This window comes from Papaver somniferum, chromosome 7 (genome assembly GCF_003573695.1).
Source record: "Papaver somniferum cultivar HN1 chromosome 7, ASM357369v1, whole genome shotgun sequence".
Lineage (NCBI taxonomy): Eukaryota > Viridiplantae > Streptophyta > Magnoliopsida > Ranunculales > Papaveraceae > Papaver > Papaver somniferum.
In genome coordinates, this window is record NC_039364.1 from 95,652,267 (window position 1) to 95,666,260 (window position 13,994).

The 13,994-nt window shown below is 36.5% G+C and overlaps 2 protein-coding genes across 19 annotated transcripts; one reads left to right on the plus strand and one right to left on the minus strand.

Moving 5' to 3' along the window:
• The first annotated feature begins 2,824 nt into the window (after positions 1 to 2,824).
• On the plus strand, positions 2,825 to 10,026 carry LOC113297905. Of its 18 annotated transcripts, none has more exons than XR_003333890.1 (5): positions 2,825 to 3,100; positions 3,633 to 3,783; positions 5,239 to 6,436; positions 8,335 to 8,398; positions 8,944 to 10,026. XR_003333890.1 is itself a non-coding variant. In XM_026546488.1 (5 exons), the coding sequence occupies exons 3-5, from the start codon at positions 4,786 to 4,788 to the stop codon at positions 9,030 to 9,032; spliced, it is 1,305 nt and encodes a 434-aa protein (XP_026402273.1). In that variant the 5' UTR covers positions 2,826 to 3,100; positions 4,034 to 4,097; positions 4,643 to 4,785; the 3' UTR covers positions 9,033 to 10,026. The 18 variants fall into 18 exon arrangements, 14 of the variants coding, with proteins under 14 accessions (XP_026402271.1, XP_026402272.1, XP_026402273.1 ...); XR_003333891.1 differs by having other exon boundaries at positions 8,950 to 10,026; XM_026546488.1 differs by lacking the exons at positions 3,633 to 3,783; positions 8,335 to 8,398 and adding exons at positions 4,034 to 4,097; positions 4,643 to 4,803 and having other exon boundaries at positions 2,826 to 3,100.
• Positions 10,027 to 12,274: 2,248 nt separating this feature from the next.
• On the minus strand, positions 12,275 to 13,222 carry LOC113294946 (protein FAR1-RELATED SEQUENCE 5-like). The gene is made up of 3 exons (XM_026543314.1): positions 12,944 to 13,222; positions 12,540 to 12,827; positions 12,275 to 12,409 (listed from the first exon to the last, which is right to left on the minus strand). The coding sequence occupies exons 1-3, from the start codon at positions 13,220 to 13,222 to the stop codon at positions 12,275 to 12,277; spliced, it is 702 nt and encodes a 233-aa protein (XP_026399099.1).
• Positions 13,223 to 13,994: the final 772 nt, after the last annotated feature.

Here is a 13,994-nt window from a genome sequence, read left to right on the forward strand (position 1 = left end):
ATGACACTGCGGACAATTCCAGAACATTTTTCTGTGACTTTTAGTCTACAGATGATGAAGGGTGTAGAAGTAGGCATAGATGAAGAGCTGGATAAAAAGGTTAAAATCTTCGTCGCTCAGTATTTTAATGAAAATAAGAAGACGAACAAAATCGATATTCAACGTTGCATGATGGAAACCGCGGCGGATGAAACCAAAGCGGATGATTTCGTAAAGTTTTTCGTCATGTTCCTTTTGGTTTCGGTATTCGTCCCCAACAAAGGTGGGCGAACTCTGGCAGCCAAGTACTTGTACTTGGTATTTGATATGAACAAGGTTTGTTGGCCGGAAGTCTTCCATGATTACCTACTTGAGTCGATAATAGAATCTAATGGCGATGTTGAAAAGGTAGTTGGTTGCGTCATTTACCCGCTGGTAAGTTAATTTTTGTTCTTTTGATTCATAAGTTATGTTTTTTAATAATGTTTCTGATATTGATTCTTGATTTGAATCTTGTTTTTTTTGTTTGTTTTTTTTCAGTATTGGGTGGCAGAGATGACTATGATTGCAAAAAGAAAGGATGGGCTCGACAGGTATCCAAGGTTTGCTAGATGAAACCTTAGCAATGTCTGCCACCAAATATTGGACAACTTCGAGGGCTTCATTGACAAGAAAGATCTATACTTTGCGGTAAACAAGATTTACTTTTCTGATGAAACATTTTTTCTATTAATCCATTTCAAATTTAATATCATCTTACCTCTTCGGTTAAGAGAAAGATTTATTTTTTTGATGAAACCTTTTCTGGTTCCATTAAAAATTCTATCTGAAACCAATTTTGGTTTCATAAAACAATTTAGCTGAAACCAATTTTTCTTGTGTACTGCAGAAGAATATGCGTCGCCGCAAGGGGTTATTCTTGCTTGAATATGACGAACAAGAAAATCGCTTGGTTGAGCGCATAGATGAAGACAATGTTGTTGAAGATTCTATTGAACCTGAAGTGCCGGTTGCATACCATATTGCTGAAAATGAAGTGTCTGCGCCAGTTGAAGACCATATTGCTGGAAACAAAGACAACTCTTACGAGGCCAAATACAGGTGGGCAAGAATGATAATTGCAAAGCTTACAACAGTTGGCAACAACGGGCTCTCCGAAGAAGATAAAGCAGTATTGGCAAAATATGACGCTGAGGTTGGGTTCCATCCTTCATTGAAGACTTACTCCAGAAGGAAGCGTAAGAGAGGCCAAGTAGACTTACTCCAGAAGGAAGATGTTCGGTCGGAACCAGAAAAGGTTTCAGATGTTGAGGTGATATGTTAGTTTAGATTTGCGAATTTTACTTATTGATTATTGAATAAAAATGTTACATTTTTATATGACCTGGTCATTGAATTTGACAAACCGATATGTTATATTTGATCTACGAATTTTAATTATTGATTATTAAATAGAAATTTTACATTTTTATATGTTTTGGATATTTCTTTTTTTATTTTTATAAATTTTACATTTTTATTTGACAAACTGGTTCAAAATAATATTTCTTTTTTTTTTATCTTAAACATTGTATTTCTTGTATGTTAGTATGTGACATTTTGTATCTTAAACCTTGTATTGTAGGTGGTGAACGATGCAGCGGTGGAGGATGAAATGATGCATATTGCCGGTAAGCAAGGCTTAAATAGTCATGTCCATAAATGAAACAGGAAAATAGTTTTGTTGAAAGGAAAATGTGAGAGCCCATTTAATGTGAAAGTTTTGTATTTGTTTTTGTCTTTAATAGAACTCGAGACAGAATTACTGCATGAAGGAACAGAACAAGAGCATTACTGCATGAAGGAACAGAACAAGAGGATGCAAGAATGAATCAAGAGTGTGAAGATGTTGTGATCGAACAAGAAAGGATTCAAACTAGTGAAGCAATGATACAAGGTTATGTAGCTTTTTTGATGGAACCAGAAAAGGTTTCAATACCTGGAAATGTTGTTGAAGATGTTTTGATGGAACCAGAAAGGGTTTCACTGTCTGGAGATGCAGAACCACAATAAGAAAAATCTGGAAATGTTGGCACTTCATTAGATGCAAAACCACAACAAAAAATAGAAGAGTCAGATAAATAATAAGGACAAGTAAGAGTAGAAATAGAAGAGGTTTCAGAGTTAACTCCGAATACTCTCGAGGAAATCAAGGTGGCCGAGCAGCTTGAATTTGAAATGAAGAAATATTCATCAAAGCCGGAGATCGAGACTGAACATGAAGAATAAGGTGCCCAATTAACTCTGAATACTCTTGAGGAAATCAAGGTGGCCGAGCAGGTCGAATATGAGGCCAAGAAATGTTCTTCATCAAAGCCAGGGAATGAACAAGAAGAGGGTCCGGAGTTGACTCCAAACACTATTGAGGATATCCAGGTGGCCGAGCAAGTCGAATCTGAGGCAAAGAAATTTTCTGTAGAAACCCAATAGTTTGTATCTTGATTATCGACTAATCATAGTATAATTTTAAACATTAGTTATTAATTACTTTTGCTTTTATTAATAGTCAACCATAAGAATAAATAGTATCTGTATTGCTATAGAAATGTGAATTTCTTTTCTGTGAAATGCTTAGAAGTTGGAATTGTATGCTTTTGTTATGACTAACATGTCAGGATCTAGTAATTGGATTTTTCCAAGTAGGGCCTAGTGTTGAGTATTGTTGTTTTCTTAGTGGGCTTCTTCTCTGATCAGGTTAGTTTAAGAAGAAAATGGTTTAGACGTGGTGAACTCCTACTTTGACACGGCGGGTCACTTCTCGTTGGGTTTGTTTTTTTGGAAACAAAGAAATAATAGGATAAGAGTGAAACTCTCGTACATATCTACGACCAAGCATTCTGTTTTTCTTCAACGCCTGGGCTACTGAAAAACCCGAGAAGAAATCAGGTGAAAATCGTGAACCATAATCTAAACTTTTCGAAATCAACCTCAGAGGAATATAGTGAGGTCCTACTTTGAGATTCTGGTTTTTGATTCGAGAAAAAGATGGTGAAGTTCTTGAACCCTTGGGTTAGTCAATCCCAGTAGTGAATCAAGAGAAATCAAAAAGGGGATTTTTGATGTTCATGTTTTGAGATTGAAGGTATGAATTCTACCTTAGGTATTTTTGTTTCGGCTGATTGAATTTGTAGGACCTAGGGTTGCTAATGAAATTGAACTCTTATTCAATGATTCTTCGATCAATTGAGTTTGTATTCGGTAATTCAAGTACCTCTACTGCTATCTATCCCTGCTATTTTGTGAATAATCTACTTAGGGTTTCGTTTTCAAGTGAATTCATATTCATGTAATTACTGAGCTATGATAGGGATTAGAACTTGTTTGAGATTGGATTTATGTTTTCCCCTGAACCTATAAGTCATCTTGAAAGCTTGGGTCTATGAAATTCTAGTTAAGCATGTCGATCAGATAGTTCCTAGGTTGTTTAAAACTATTTTAGTTTGTAATTGGGTGACTTTGATTTCTGAACTGGATTAGAGTTAATTCCTTGAACAACATACATCTCTGTGTGACGTTTTCTACATGGAGTTAAGCATGTTGTGATCTTGCAATCACAGTTAATTTTAGGTCTCATAAATAAATTTGTTGTATTGAATCAATCAACTTCATTTCAGATTTATCATGTGTCGTTGGGTGACATTTTGGCCTGGATTTAGGACATTATAGATGGGTATGGGTTAAAGGTTTCTTCTTAAGAAATTTAGGTCTCTGATCAATGAGGAAAGCATGATATTAAGTGTTCCATTCCGATTTGCATGTTGGGAGGTAAGTCACTTTCAGTAAATGCTGCTCTACACTCACGACAGTTCTGTTTTCAACGAATTTGATATGCATGCATCTTGAATTAGCTTTACGCTTTTACTGATGATTCAAGGATTACTTCAAGGTTTCCAGATTGATGTTAAGTGCTTCTATTCGTTATATATAGTTGTAAGTAAGGATTAGGTCAGTCCAACGTTGTGTATGATCAGTTTCGGTTAAATCTTTTTGTTTCTAACTTAACTTCTATTTGAAGGTTAACGGTGTCTTTGGATTCGATAGGCGAACTACAGAAGTTAAGGTTTGAGTTGCGATTAGAGGTGGGAATCTACATTTCTCTTTTGTAACCATTGATGACTCTTACAAAACCATGTCTATGCATTTAAACAAACTCATGCATTTGTTGGATTACGTTTTTCTGAAAATTCTGTGAATTTCTTTAGCCATTTCCATCACTTGGAAATGGTCTGATATGTACTTGTTTATCTTTGTGAATGTGTGGGAAATTAATATTTCCATTTGCGGTATATAGGATACACTCCTTCGTATTTATAACTATTTACTTTCAGCTTTTATGCTTATTAGGTGTGGAACTACCCGGCATTAGTATAGCTATGTAGGAGTGGAATTGGCCTCAATATTATAAATTGTTTGTAAGGAGGAGTGTGTCCATATACATGATTGTTTTGTGTGCGCTTGTCTTCTGAAATTGTTTTGAAGTACATATTGTCTATTCTCAGTGGTTTTTATGTAACTTCAACGTTTGGTAAGTTTGCATTGTTTGAAATTCAACTTTAATGATTTCATTTGAGAAGTGTAAGTATCCACTGAGCTTGTTGGGCTCACTCTTTCCATCTCCTTTTAGTGGCAGGTGATTGTGATGTAAGTGGTGTGGACTTGGGCGAAGGAGAGATTGACGTCTGGGTCGAGTAAAGTGTTTGGTTTGTGTATAGGGTGGTAGCTGCCGATAACTTTTTTGGAAGCAGTTATGTGTAGATAGTCTCCTAGATGGATGTACTTTTGTTTGTATGTAAAGTACTAACTAGTGAATAGTGTATAATTATCTATCTACAACTCTTTGTAAGAAAATAGCTAGTAATGTACTGAATATAGCTATCTTGGATCCAGAAATGTTTTCTCTTGTGCTGTCCTTGTCCTTCCCTTTTGTTTACAACTTCAGTGTTTCGGACCCTTATTACCGTTCTTAGTACCTTAAGCTTGAAATTAGTGTTTTAAACTCAGATTAGGAAATTGGGGCGCTACAAAGTTGGTATCAGAGCCCATTAGTAGATCTTATATGGGCGCTTAGTAAAAGCTAGAATCTAAAAGACGTCTAGAATAAAAATCATACCAAGTATAGTAGTGGTTCTTTACTGTGGTATGTGTGTTGTATGTGAGTAGTGTGTTTATATATGTCTTGTAAAATTAGATATTAAGACTTATATTCTTGTGCGGTGGCAGAGTATGGCAGAAAATTCTGAAAATCACAGTTTGGAAGGTGGATCAGGTCAGCCGATTGAGAGTAGTAATGTGGAGCTGTTAATGAAGTCAATGGCAGATCTGAGGCAACACCAACTATTACAGGAAGAAAGGCTTGGAATTTTGCCTTCAAGACATAATTCAGGGAGTACAAGCCAGACTTCAAACCAAGGAGATTTGATCATGCCGGCACGAAACCAGAATCAATTTGGACAATTACTTCAACGGTATTTGAAACTCTCTCCAAAGGTATTCAGTGGCAGTCCTCCAGATCCCGAGGAGGCGGAAGAATGGTTGCAAAATGCAGAACATGTTTTGGAACATGTATCCAATGATAGAGGTACTTGGGTTAATTTGATTACTTTCAAATTTCGAGGACCATCACGATATTGGTGGGATGCAGTAATGAAAGTGGAAGGTGGAACAATGACCTGGAATAGGTTTAAAGCTTTGTTCATAGACAAGTATGTACCTGATGCGGCAAGAGATAGGAAATTTTATGAGTTCATGTCCTTAACGAAGGTTGGTATGTCCATTAGTGCTTATAATGTTAAATTCACAAGATTGTCGCGTTATGGAGCAGAGTTGATAGCCACTGATGAGGCTAAAGCGAAGAAATTTATCAGGGGATTGGATCCCGAGATGCGAACACAACTTTCATGTTTACGAATCAGGATTTACGAGGATGCTTTAAATCGGTCTCTTGACTATGAAAAGGAAATGGAAGATCAACTTGCAACACGAATTAGAGAAAGGCCGCAATTATTTTCAGCAAGACAAGATCCAGCAAAACGACCAATGTTATCAGCTCCTAATCAGCCATATTTCAGACCATCAGTAAGACCATGGTCAATGGGGTCAGCATCAGTACCACCTACAATATCACCTACAACACGTCCACCTGCAGTTAGACCTCAAGGGAGATTGGTGCGTTTCCAGCAAGTACGTCCGGTTGCACCAACAAGTGCTGGTTCGAGTTCCTTCAGATGTCATAACTGTGGTGAATGGGGTCATTTTAGGAAGGATTGCACAAAGAAACCATCAGCAGGGTTAGCTCAACAAGGAGCGGTATATGCTATGGAACCAATAGTAACTTCTCATCAGGAGACATCGGAAGAGAGTCCAGTGCTTTATACAGTAGTAGAAGGGGATAGCTCGGTGACCGATCAAGTGGTGGAAGGTAAAATATTATTATTCAATCATCTAGTTCATGTGTTGATTGACACTGGTTCTACGCAATCCTTTATTAATCTAAACATAACAACTGAACTGGAATTAGACATGGCATGTAACAACAACACATTAGCGTTAGCTACACCATTAGGGAGAAAAACATTTTCTTTTCGAATTTGCAAGAATTGTGTGATGATGGTTAATGACCAAGAATTAACTGCAGATTTGATAGTGCTAGAAAAGTGTGGTTTTGATGTCTTATTAGGTAAGCTAGTATTCTTTTCGAGGACGAAAAGTTCTGTTAGGTGGGGTGAATATAGAAACCCAATAGTTTATATCTTGATTATCGACTAATCATAGTATAATTTTAAACATTAGTTATTAATTATCTTGCTTTTATTGATAGTCAACCATAAGAATAAATAATATTTGTATTGCTATAGAAATGTGAATTTCTTTTCTGTGAAATGCTTAGAAGTTGGAATTGTATGTTTTTGTTATGACTAACATGTCAGGATCTAGTGATTGGATTTTTCCAAGTAGGGCCTAGTGTTGAGTATTGTTTTGTTAGTGGACTTCTTCTCTGATCAGGTTAGTTTAGGAAGAAAATGTTTTAGACGTGGTGAACTCCTACTTTGACACGGCGGGTCACTTCTCGTTGGGGTTTTTTTTTTAGAAATAAAAGGATAAGAGTGAAACTCTCATACATATCTATGGCCAAGCATTCTGTTTTTCTTCAACGCCTGGGCTACTGAAAAACCCGAGAAGAATTCAGGTGAAAATCGTGAACCATGATCTAAACTTTTCGAAATCAACCTCAGAGGAATATAGTGAGATCCTACTTTGAGATTCTGGTTTTTGATTCGAGAAAAAGATGGTGAAGTTCGTGAACCCTTGGGTTAGTCAATCCCAGTAGTGAATCAAGAGAAATTAAAAAGGGGATTTTTGCTGTTCATGTTTTGAGATTGAAGGTATGAATTCTACCTTAGGTATTTTTGTTTCGGCTGATTGAATTTGTAGGACCTAGGGTTGCTAATGAAATTGAACTCTTATTTAACGATTCTTCGATCAATTGAGTTTGTATTCGGTAATTCAAGTACCTCTACTGCTATCTATCCTTGCTATTTTGTGAATAATCTACTTAGGATTTCGTTTTCAAGTGAATTCATATTCATGTAATTACTGAGCTATGATAGGGATTAGAACTTGTTTGAGATTGGATTTATGTTTTCCCCTGAACCTATAAGTCATCTTGAAAGCTTGGGTCTATGAAATTCTAGTTAAGCATGTTGATCAGATAGTTCCTAGGTTGTTTAAAACTATTTTAGTTTGTTATTGGGTGACTTTGATTTCTGAACTGGATTAGAGTTAATTCCTTGATCAACATACATCTCTGGGTGACGTTTTCTACATGGAGTTAAGCATGTTGTGATCTTGCAATCACAGTTAATTTTAGGTCTCATAAATAAGTTTGTTGTATTGAATCAATCAACTTCATTTCAGATTTATCATGTGTCGTTGGGTGACATTTTGGCCTGGTTTTAGGACATTATAGATGGGTATGGGTTAAAGGTTTCTTCTTAAGAAATTTAGGTCTCTGATCAATGAGGAAAGCATGATATTAAGTGTTCCATTCCGATTTGTATGTTGGGAGATAAGTCACTTTCAGTAAATGCTGCTCTACACTCACGACAGTTCTGTTTTCAACGAATTTGATATATATGCATCTTGAATTAGCTTTACGCTTTTACTGATGATTCAAGGATTACTTCAAGGTTTCCAGATTGATGTTAAGTGCTTCTATTCGTTATATATAGGTTGTACGTAAGGATTAGGTCAGTCCAACGTTGTGTATGATCAGTTTCGGTTAAATCTTTCTGTTTCTAACTTAACTTCTATTTGAAGGTTAACGGTGTCTTTGGATTCAATAGGCGAACTACAGAAGTTAAGGTTTGAGTTGCGATTAGAGGTGGGAATCTACACTTCTCTTTTGTAACCATTGATGACTCTTACAAAACCATGTTTATGCATTTAAACAAACTCATGCATTTGTTGGATTACGTTTTTCTGAAAATTCTGTGGATTTCTTTAGCCATTTCCATCACTTGGAAATGGTCTGATATGTACTTGTTTGTCTTTGTGAATGTGTGGGAAATTAATATTTCCATTTGCGGTATATAGGATACACTCCTTCGTATTTATAACTATTTACTTTCAGCTTTTATGCTTATTAGGTGTGGAACTACCCAGCATCAATATAGCTATGTAGGTGTGGAATTGGCATCAATACTATAAATTGTTTGTAAGGAGGAGTGTGTCCATATACATGATTGTTTTGTGTGCGTTTGTCTTCTGAAATTGTTTTGAAGTACATATTGTCTATTCTCAGTGGTTTTTATGTAACTTCAACGTTTGGTAAGTTTGCATTGTCTGAAATTCAACTTTAATGATTTCATTTGAGAAGTGTAAGTATCCACTGAGCTTGTTGGGCTCACTCTTTCCATCTCCTTTTAGTGGCAGGTGACTGTGATGTAAGTGGTGTGGACTTGGGCGAAGGAGAGATTGACGTTTGGGGTCGAGTAAAGTGTTTGGTTTGTGTATAGGGTGGTAGCTGCCGATAACTTTTTTGGAAGCAGTTCTGTGTAGATAGTCTCCTAGATGGATGTACTTCCGTTTGTATGTAAAGTACTAACTAGTGAATAGTGTATAATTATCTATCTCCAACTCTTTGTAAGAAAATAGCTAGTAATGTACTGAATATAGCTATCTTGGATCCAGAAATGTTTTCTCTTGTGCTGTCCTTGTCCTTCCCTTTTGTTTACAACTTCAGTGTTTCGGACCTTATTACTGTTCTTAGCACCTTAAGTTTGAAATTAGTGTTTTAAACTCAGATTAGGAAATTGGGGCGCTACATTTTCTTCTTTGAAGCAAAATATTGAACAAGAAGACAATGAAACTCAGTTTATATATGATGAGGACAGTGAAGATGTTATTCGGAAAATGGAATCCGTTTATGCAAAGCAAGGTTGTTCGTCAAAGGCAAAGATGGAAAGTGTATACTACTACTCAACTGTAAGAATGGTAGAGGATGTAGATGATTTAGAAGACGGTGAACCTGGATTCAGTTTAGGAATGACGCAGAGTGACAGCGAAAAAGAAGATGGTGAGCAAGGATCTCAAAACATTAGTCCCAAGAAAAAGTTGAGTAATATGATTACTAGACTAAGGGATAACAGAAGAAAAATGCAAGAACCTCTCAGATATCAGGATTATACAGCTGAGAAAAAGAAAAGAACAAAGACTAAATGTGCACAAAGAAAAAACCCTAATGAAAAGAGTAGGCAGAAGGCGAAGAATGAGGAGGTGTATGAGGTGAAGGATGTGAAGTTGAAAGCAGTTGAAAACTTGAAAATTATGAGGAGAACAAGGAGCACCACTAGAGCACCAACTGCTGATATCAGGGAGGATTCACTAGCTTGAGTTTTACAGCTCCACGGCGTGGGAGAACAAGGAGCACCAACTGCTGATATCAGGGAGGATGCTGGATATGTTGATGAGAAAGGGTGACGTCGCAGGAGATATCATTGAGTTTTACATCTTGAAATTGCAAAAGAACATCCTCAAAGAAGAGTTGAAACCAGATGGTAATCCGAAGTACAAGAAAGCTGTGTTTCTAAGCACATTTACCTATGTAAGTTTCCTCTGTAATTCTCTAATATAATTGTTTTTGACAGACAACATAATTGTATAATCCAACTATGAGTGGAAATAGTTGTTTCAAATGTTGTTGGTTATATAGTTGATTTTGATGGAACCAATTTTGGTTTCACTCTTTAGGAAGAAAAAAATGTCGCTCATTACGAAGAAAAAAAGCACTTGCATGTCTGTCACTCATTAGGAATCTGTTTTCTTGTATTTTTGCAGACATGTCACTCACTAGGAATGAAATATGGTAGTGCAATTGAAGGTTTCATCGACAAAATGGATTACAATGTACAATTTTTATTCGTTCTGTTGCTGAAAACAGTTGGAGATGTAGACCATTGGACACTGCTAGCTTTTGATACTGAAACCGCAAAATTTTCTCACTACAACTCCTTGGCTTCCACTGAAGAAGAATGCAGGAAAAGTGCTGAAAGCATGAGACAAAGAATAATATCAGCATTTGCACAACACGATGCAAAGCTCCCCTGTGACGAGCAGACGAGTCATCCAACACCATACACTATGCACACGCCTTCATGTTGTCAACAAATGGGGTAAGCTAGAACAATCATCACCTATGTTTGGAAGTTCGGTACAATAATTGATTTGTTTATTTTTGGCAATTTTAAATATTAAATATTGAGACATTTTTTTGGTTATTTCAGGAATGATTGTGGTCTTCATGTTTGCTATTACATGAAGAGCCTCTTGAAGGGAAACATGGCGTCTCCTGAAGATGATATTTCAGAAAAGGTGCATGAGATGAGACCAAAGTTGGCGTGTAAGATCCTCCTTGATGCATGAAGTCTCATGAGGAGAATATTTCAGAAAAGGTGGAAAGAATGACAGCAAAGTTGAATGGTGCAAGGTCCTCTTGATATTTCAGAAATGGTTTCAAAAGACATCAAAATTAGTGTACTCTGTCAAGTATTTGTAAACTCATTATAATAGTTTATAAAAGGTTTAAATGGTGTCAATTAGAGTACTGTTTTTTTAATGAAACCAAAAAGGGTTCCAACATATTTGTGTTCTACTTTAGCAGTAAAAAATGATGAAACCAAAAAGGGTTCCACCATATTTTGATGGAAAAAGGCCGTATCACGGCTTGGTTTATAGGCAAAATTTTGATATATTTCAAGGCATGGAACATTTTCATATTCCAAACGGAGAAGTCTAATTACATTGAAGTATTAAACTGTAACTGAAAACACACCAAGGACATCTTAGCGACCGACAATTGACACAATGGTAACAGGTCTTGGAAATAATTCATAATTGGGGAAAACTCAACAATGCACAGTTACAAAAGCAGTAATCTTACCGAAAAGAGTTTCAACCTATTTTGGTTACAAAATAACAGTAGAAATGATGAAATCAAAAAGGGTTTCAACCTATTGCAGGTGAAACCTTCAAGGAAACTTAATCTAAATGAAACAAAGATAAAACGCCAGTAGGAAATCAACATGTATAACTGTAAAAAAATGTAGACAAGAAGATAAATGAGCAATAACAGTCAAATAAAATACAAAAAAATGAATTCTCAAAATGTAAACCAAAGCATATTGTAGTCTAAACTAAAACTAATACTCAAAGTTGACGAACTGTATTCTAAAATGCTATTAGAATAGAAGAGGTCTGAACTAAAATTAAAAGTAAATCAGTCTCAAAAAGACTTCAAATCTGATTCTTAGGGCATGTCCTTCGGTTATGAGTACTCAATTCATTACAGCCACTGCAAGTTCTCATATTCTTCTTGGAAATTGAACTTGTATTAGGAATCCTTTTCTTCTTACTTGGGCGACCTGACTGTGGCAAAACTTTAGGTCCATGAACAACAGACTTGGGTGAAATTGTCGCAGGCCTTTCAACTGTGGGAACTGGATGAATAGGTCTTGAATACGAATCTCGATATGACTAAGTGGTGAAGTAGTGTTCAGCATGTTCATAAAGATCTTCTCCATTCCCCATTATACACCTAACAGCATGGGCGCAAGGGAAGCCATTGATTTTCCAGCGGTTGCAAGACCATGTCTTTTCTTTCAAATCAACCCTCTGTGTTAATGAGGCATGAACTTCATACACAAATTCTGACGACTTGGTAACACTGTAATCACGGCCATGCATCTTATTGTTATAGAGTTCAATTTCCATTTTTGGACACAACTCCTCGCCAATCGAACAATGTCACGGATTCTTCACGACGAGTGCACATCATTTCCATAAGCTTCAGTCGTATTTTATCAACCATGACAATAATAGGCATCTCCCTCTCTTCCTTAATCCAACCATTCAAACATTCAGCAACATTTGAGCACAACTCCCCATATCGACAACCCGGGAAAAAAAACTAACCCATTTATCAACTGGAGCTCTACTAAGATATTCTTGTAGCTTCTGATTTTAACCAGCATCAAGTTATACCAACTCTCCTTAAACTCTACATGTGTATTCGCATATGCACATTTTTCAAACAACTTTAACACATAATTGGTATATGTCTTGGCTGACTTAGGCAAGCATGCATTAACATTGTTTGTCATGTGCCAGTAGCACCACCCATGATATGCACCTGGAAAAACGACGGGGATTTGGTTGACTAAACCACTACCTCGATCACTCACAAATGTAAGTTGTCTTTGAGGAGAAATCACTTCCCTGAGATGCTCCATAAACCATTTCCAGTTCGCATCAGTCTTAGATGAAACCAAACAAAACAGGAAAAAATGACAAAACAACACAACAAAAAAATGATGAAACCAATAAGACAGAAAAAAGGTTTCATCAAAAAAAAATGATAAAATAAACCAACAGAAAAAAGTTTAAGAACATTACCATTATCCCCGTTTGGTCCTGTTGCTGCCATCAGGTGACCGAGATATTTACTCTTCAAATGTGCTGCATCCATGAATAGCAAGGGCCGACAGTAATTAAATCCACAGATACATGCTCCGAAGGCAATGAACAATCTCACAAACTTTTGACCCCCGTCAGTTTCCAAAACAACACGGGATCCAGGATTGGTTTCAGACAATTGCTTTGTAAACCAATGCAAGTAAGCAAATGACTTCTCATCCTCTCCCCATGCCATATTCAGTGTATATCTCTTCCATGCGTATGCATAATAACGTCACAAGAAACAACATACATGTGCCAATCACACTTGTCCTTCTTCTTGTTAGCACAACAAGCATCGATCCGCAACTTCTCGTTTCTTGTTACCTTATATGCATATCAATTTGCAGCATGGTACTTCATCAAATCGTGACGCACTTGGTCCATACCTCCTGGAAACACTTGTTCAACACTGTGAAAAAAACCTAGCCAACGAGCGGATTTCAACGGTTCTTTGACTACGTTAGGGTCATCATAATTAGTGACACTGGTAACTAGTGGTTGATTAACATGTACAACTTCTGACCTATGGCATGATGAACTTGAACTCTCACCTATGTGGCATGCTGAACTTGAACTTTCACCTTTATGATATACATATAAGTCTAGTGTTGGCAACTTGTTAAACAGAGAAAACACAACAGCTGATTGGAGATCAAAATCAGACTGAAGAACCTTTTGCTGCTCACCAAATTTGTGAATGATTTCAATAGTGAATGGAGATAGTTGAACCCAATTTAAACAAATAATATCCTTCAAATCCATAAGAGTTGATTGTAAACCAACAAAATGACGATGAAGCTTCATTGTGACATACAGCTGCAATAACAGAGTCCATATCTACAACAAAAAAAGTATGGAACCAAAAAATGTTTCACTCAATTTAAACGTGGAAACAAAAGAATTACATCCATATCGATTTCAATATGAACAACAGCAACAACAAATAATCAACAGGAGCAAATTAT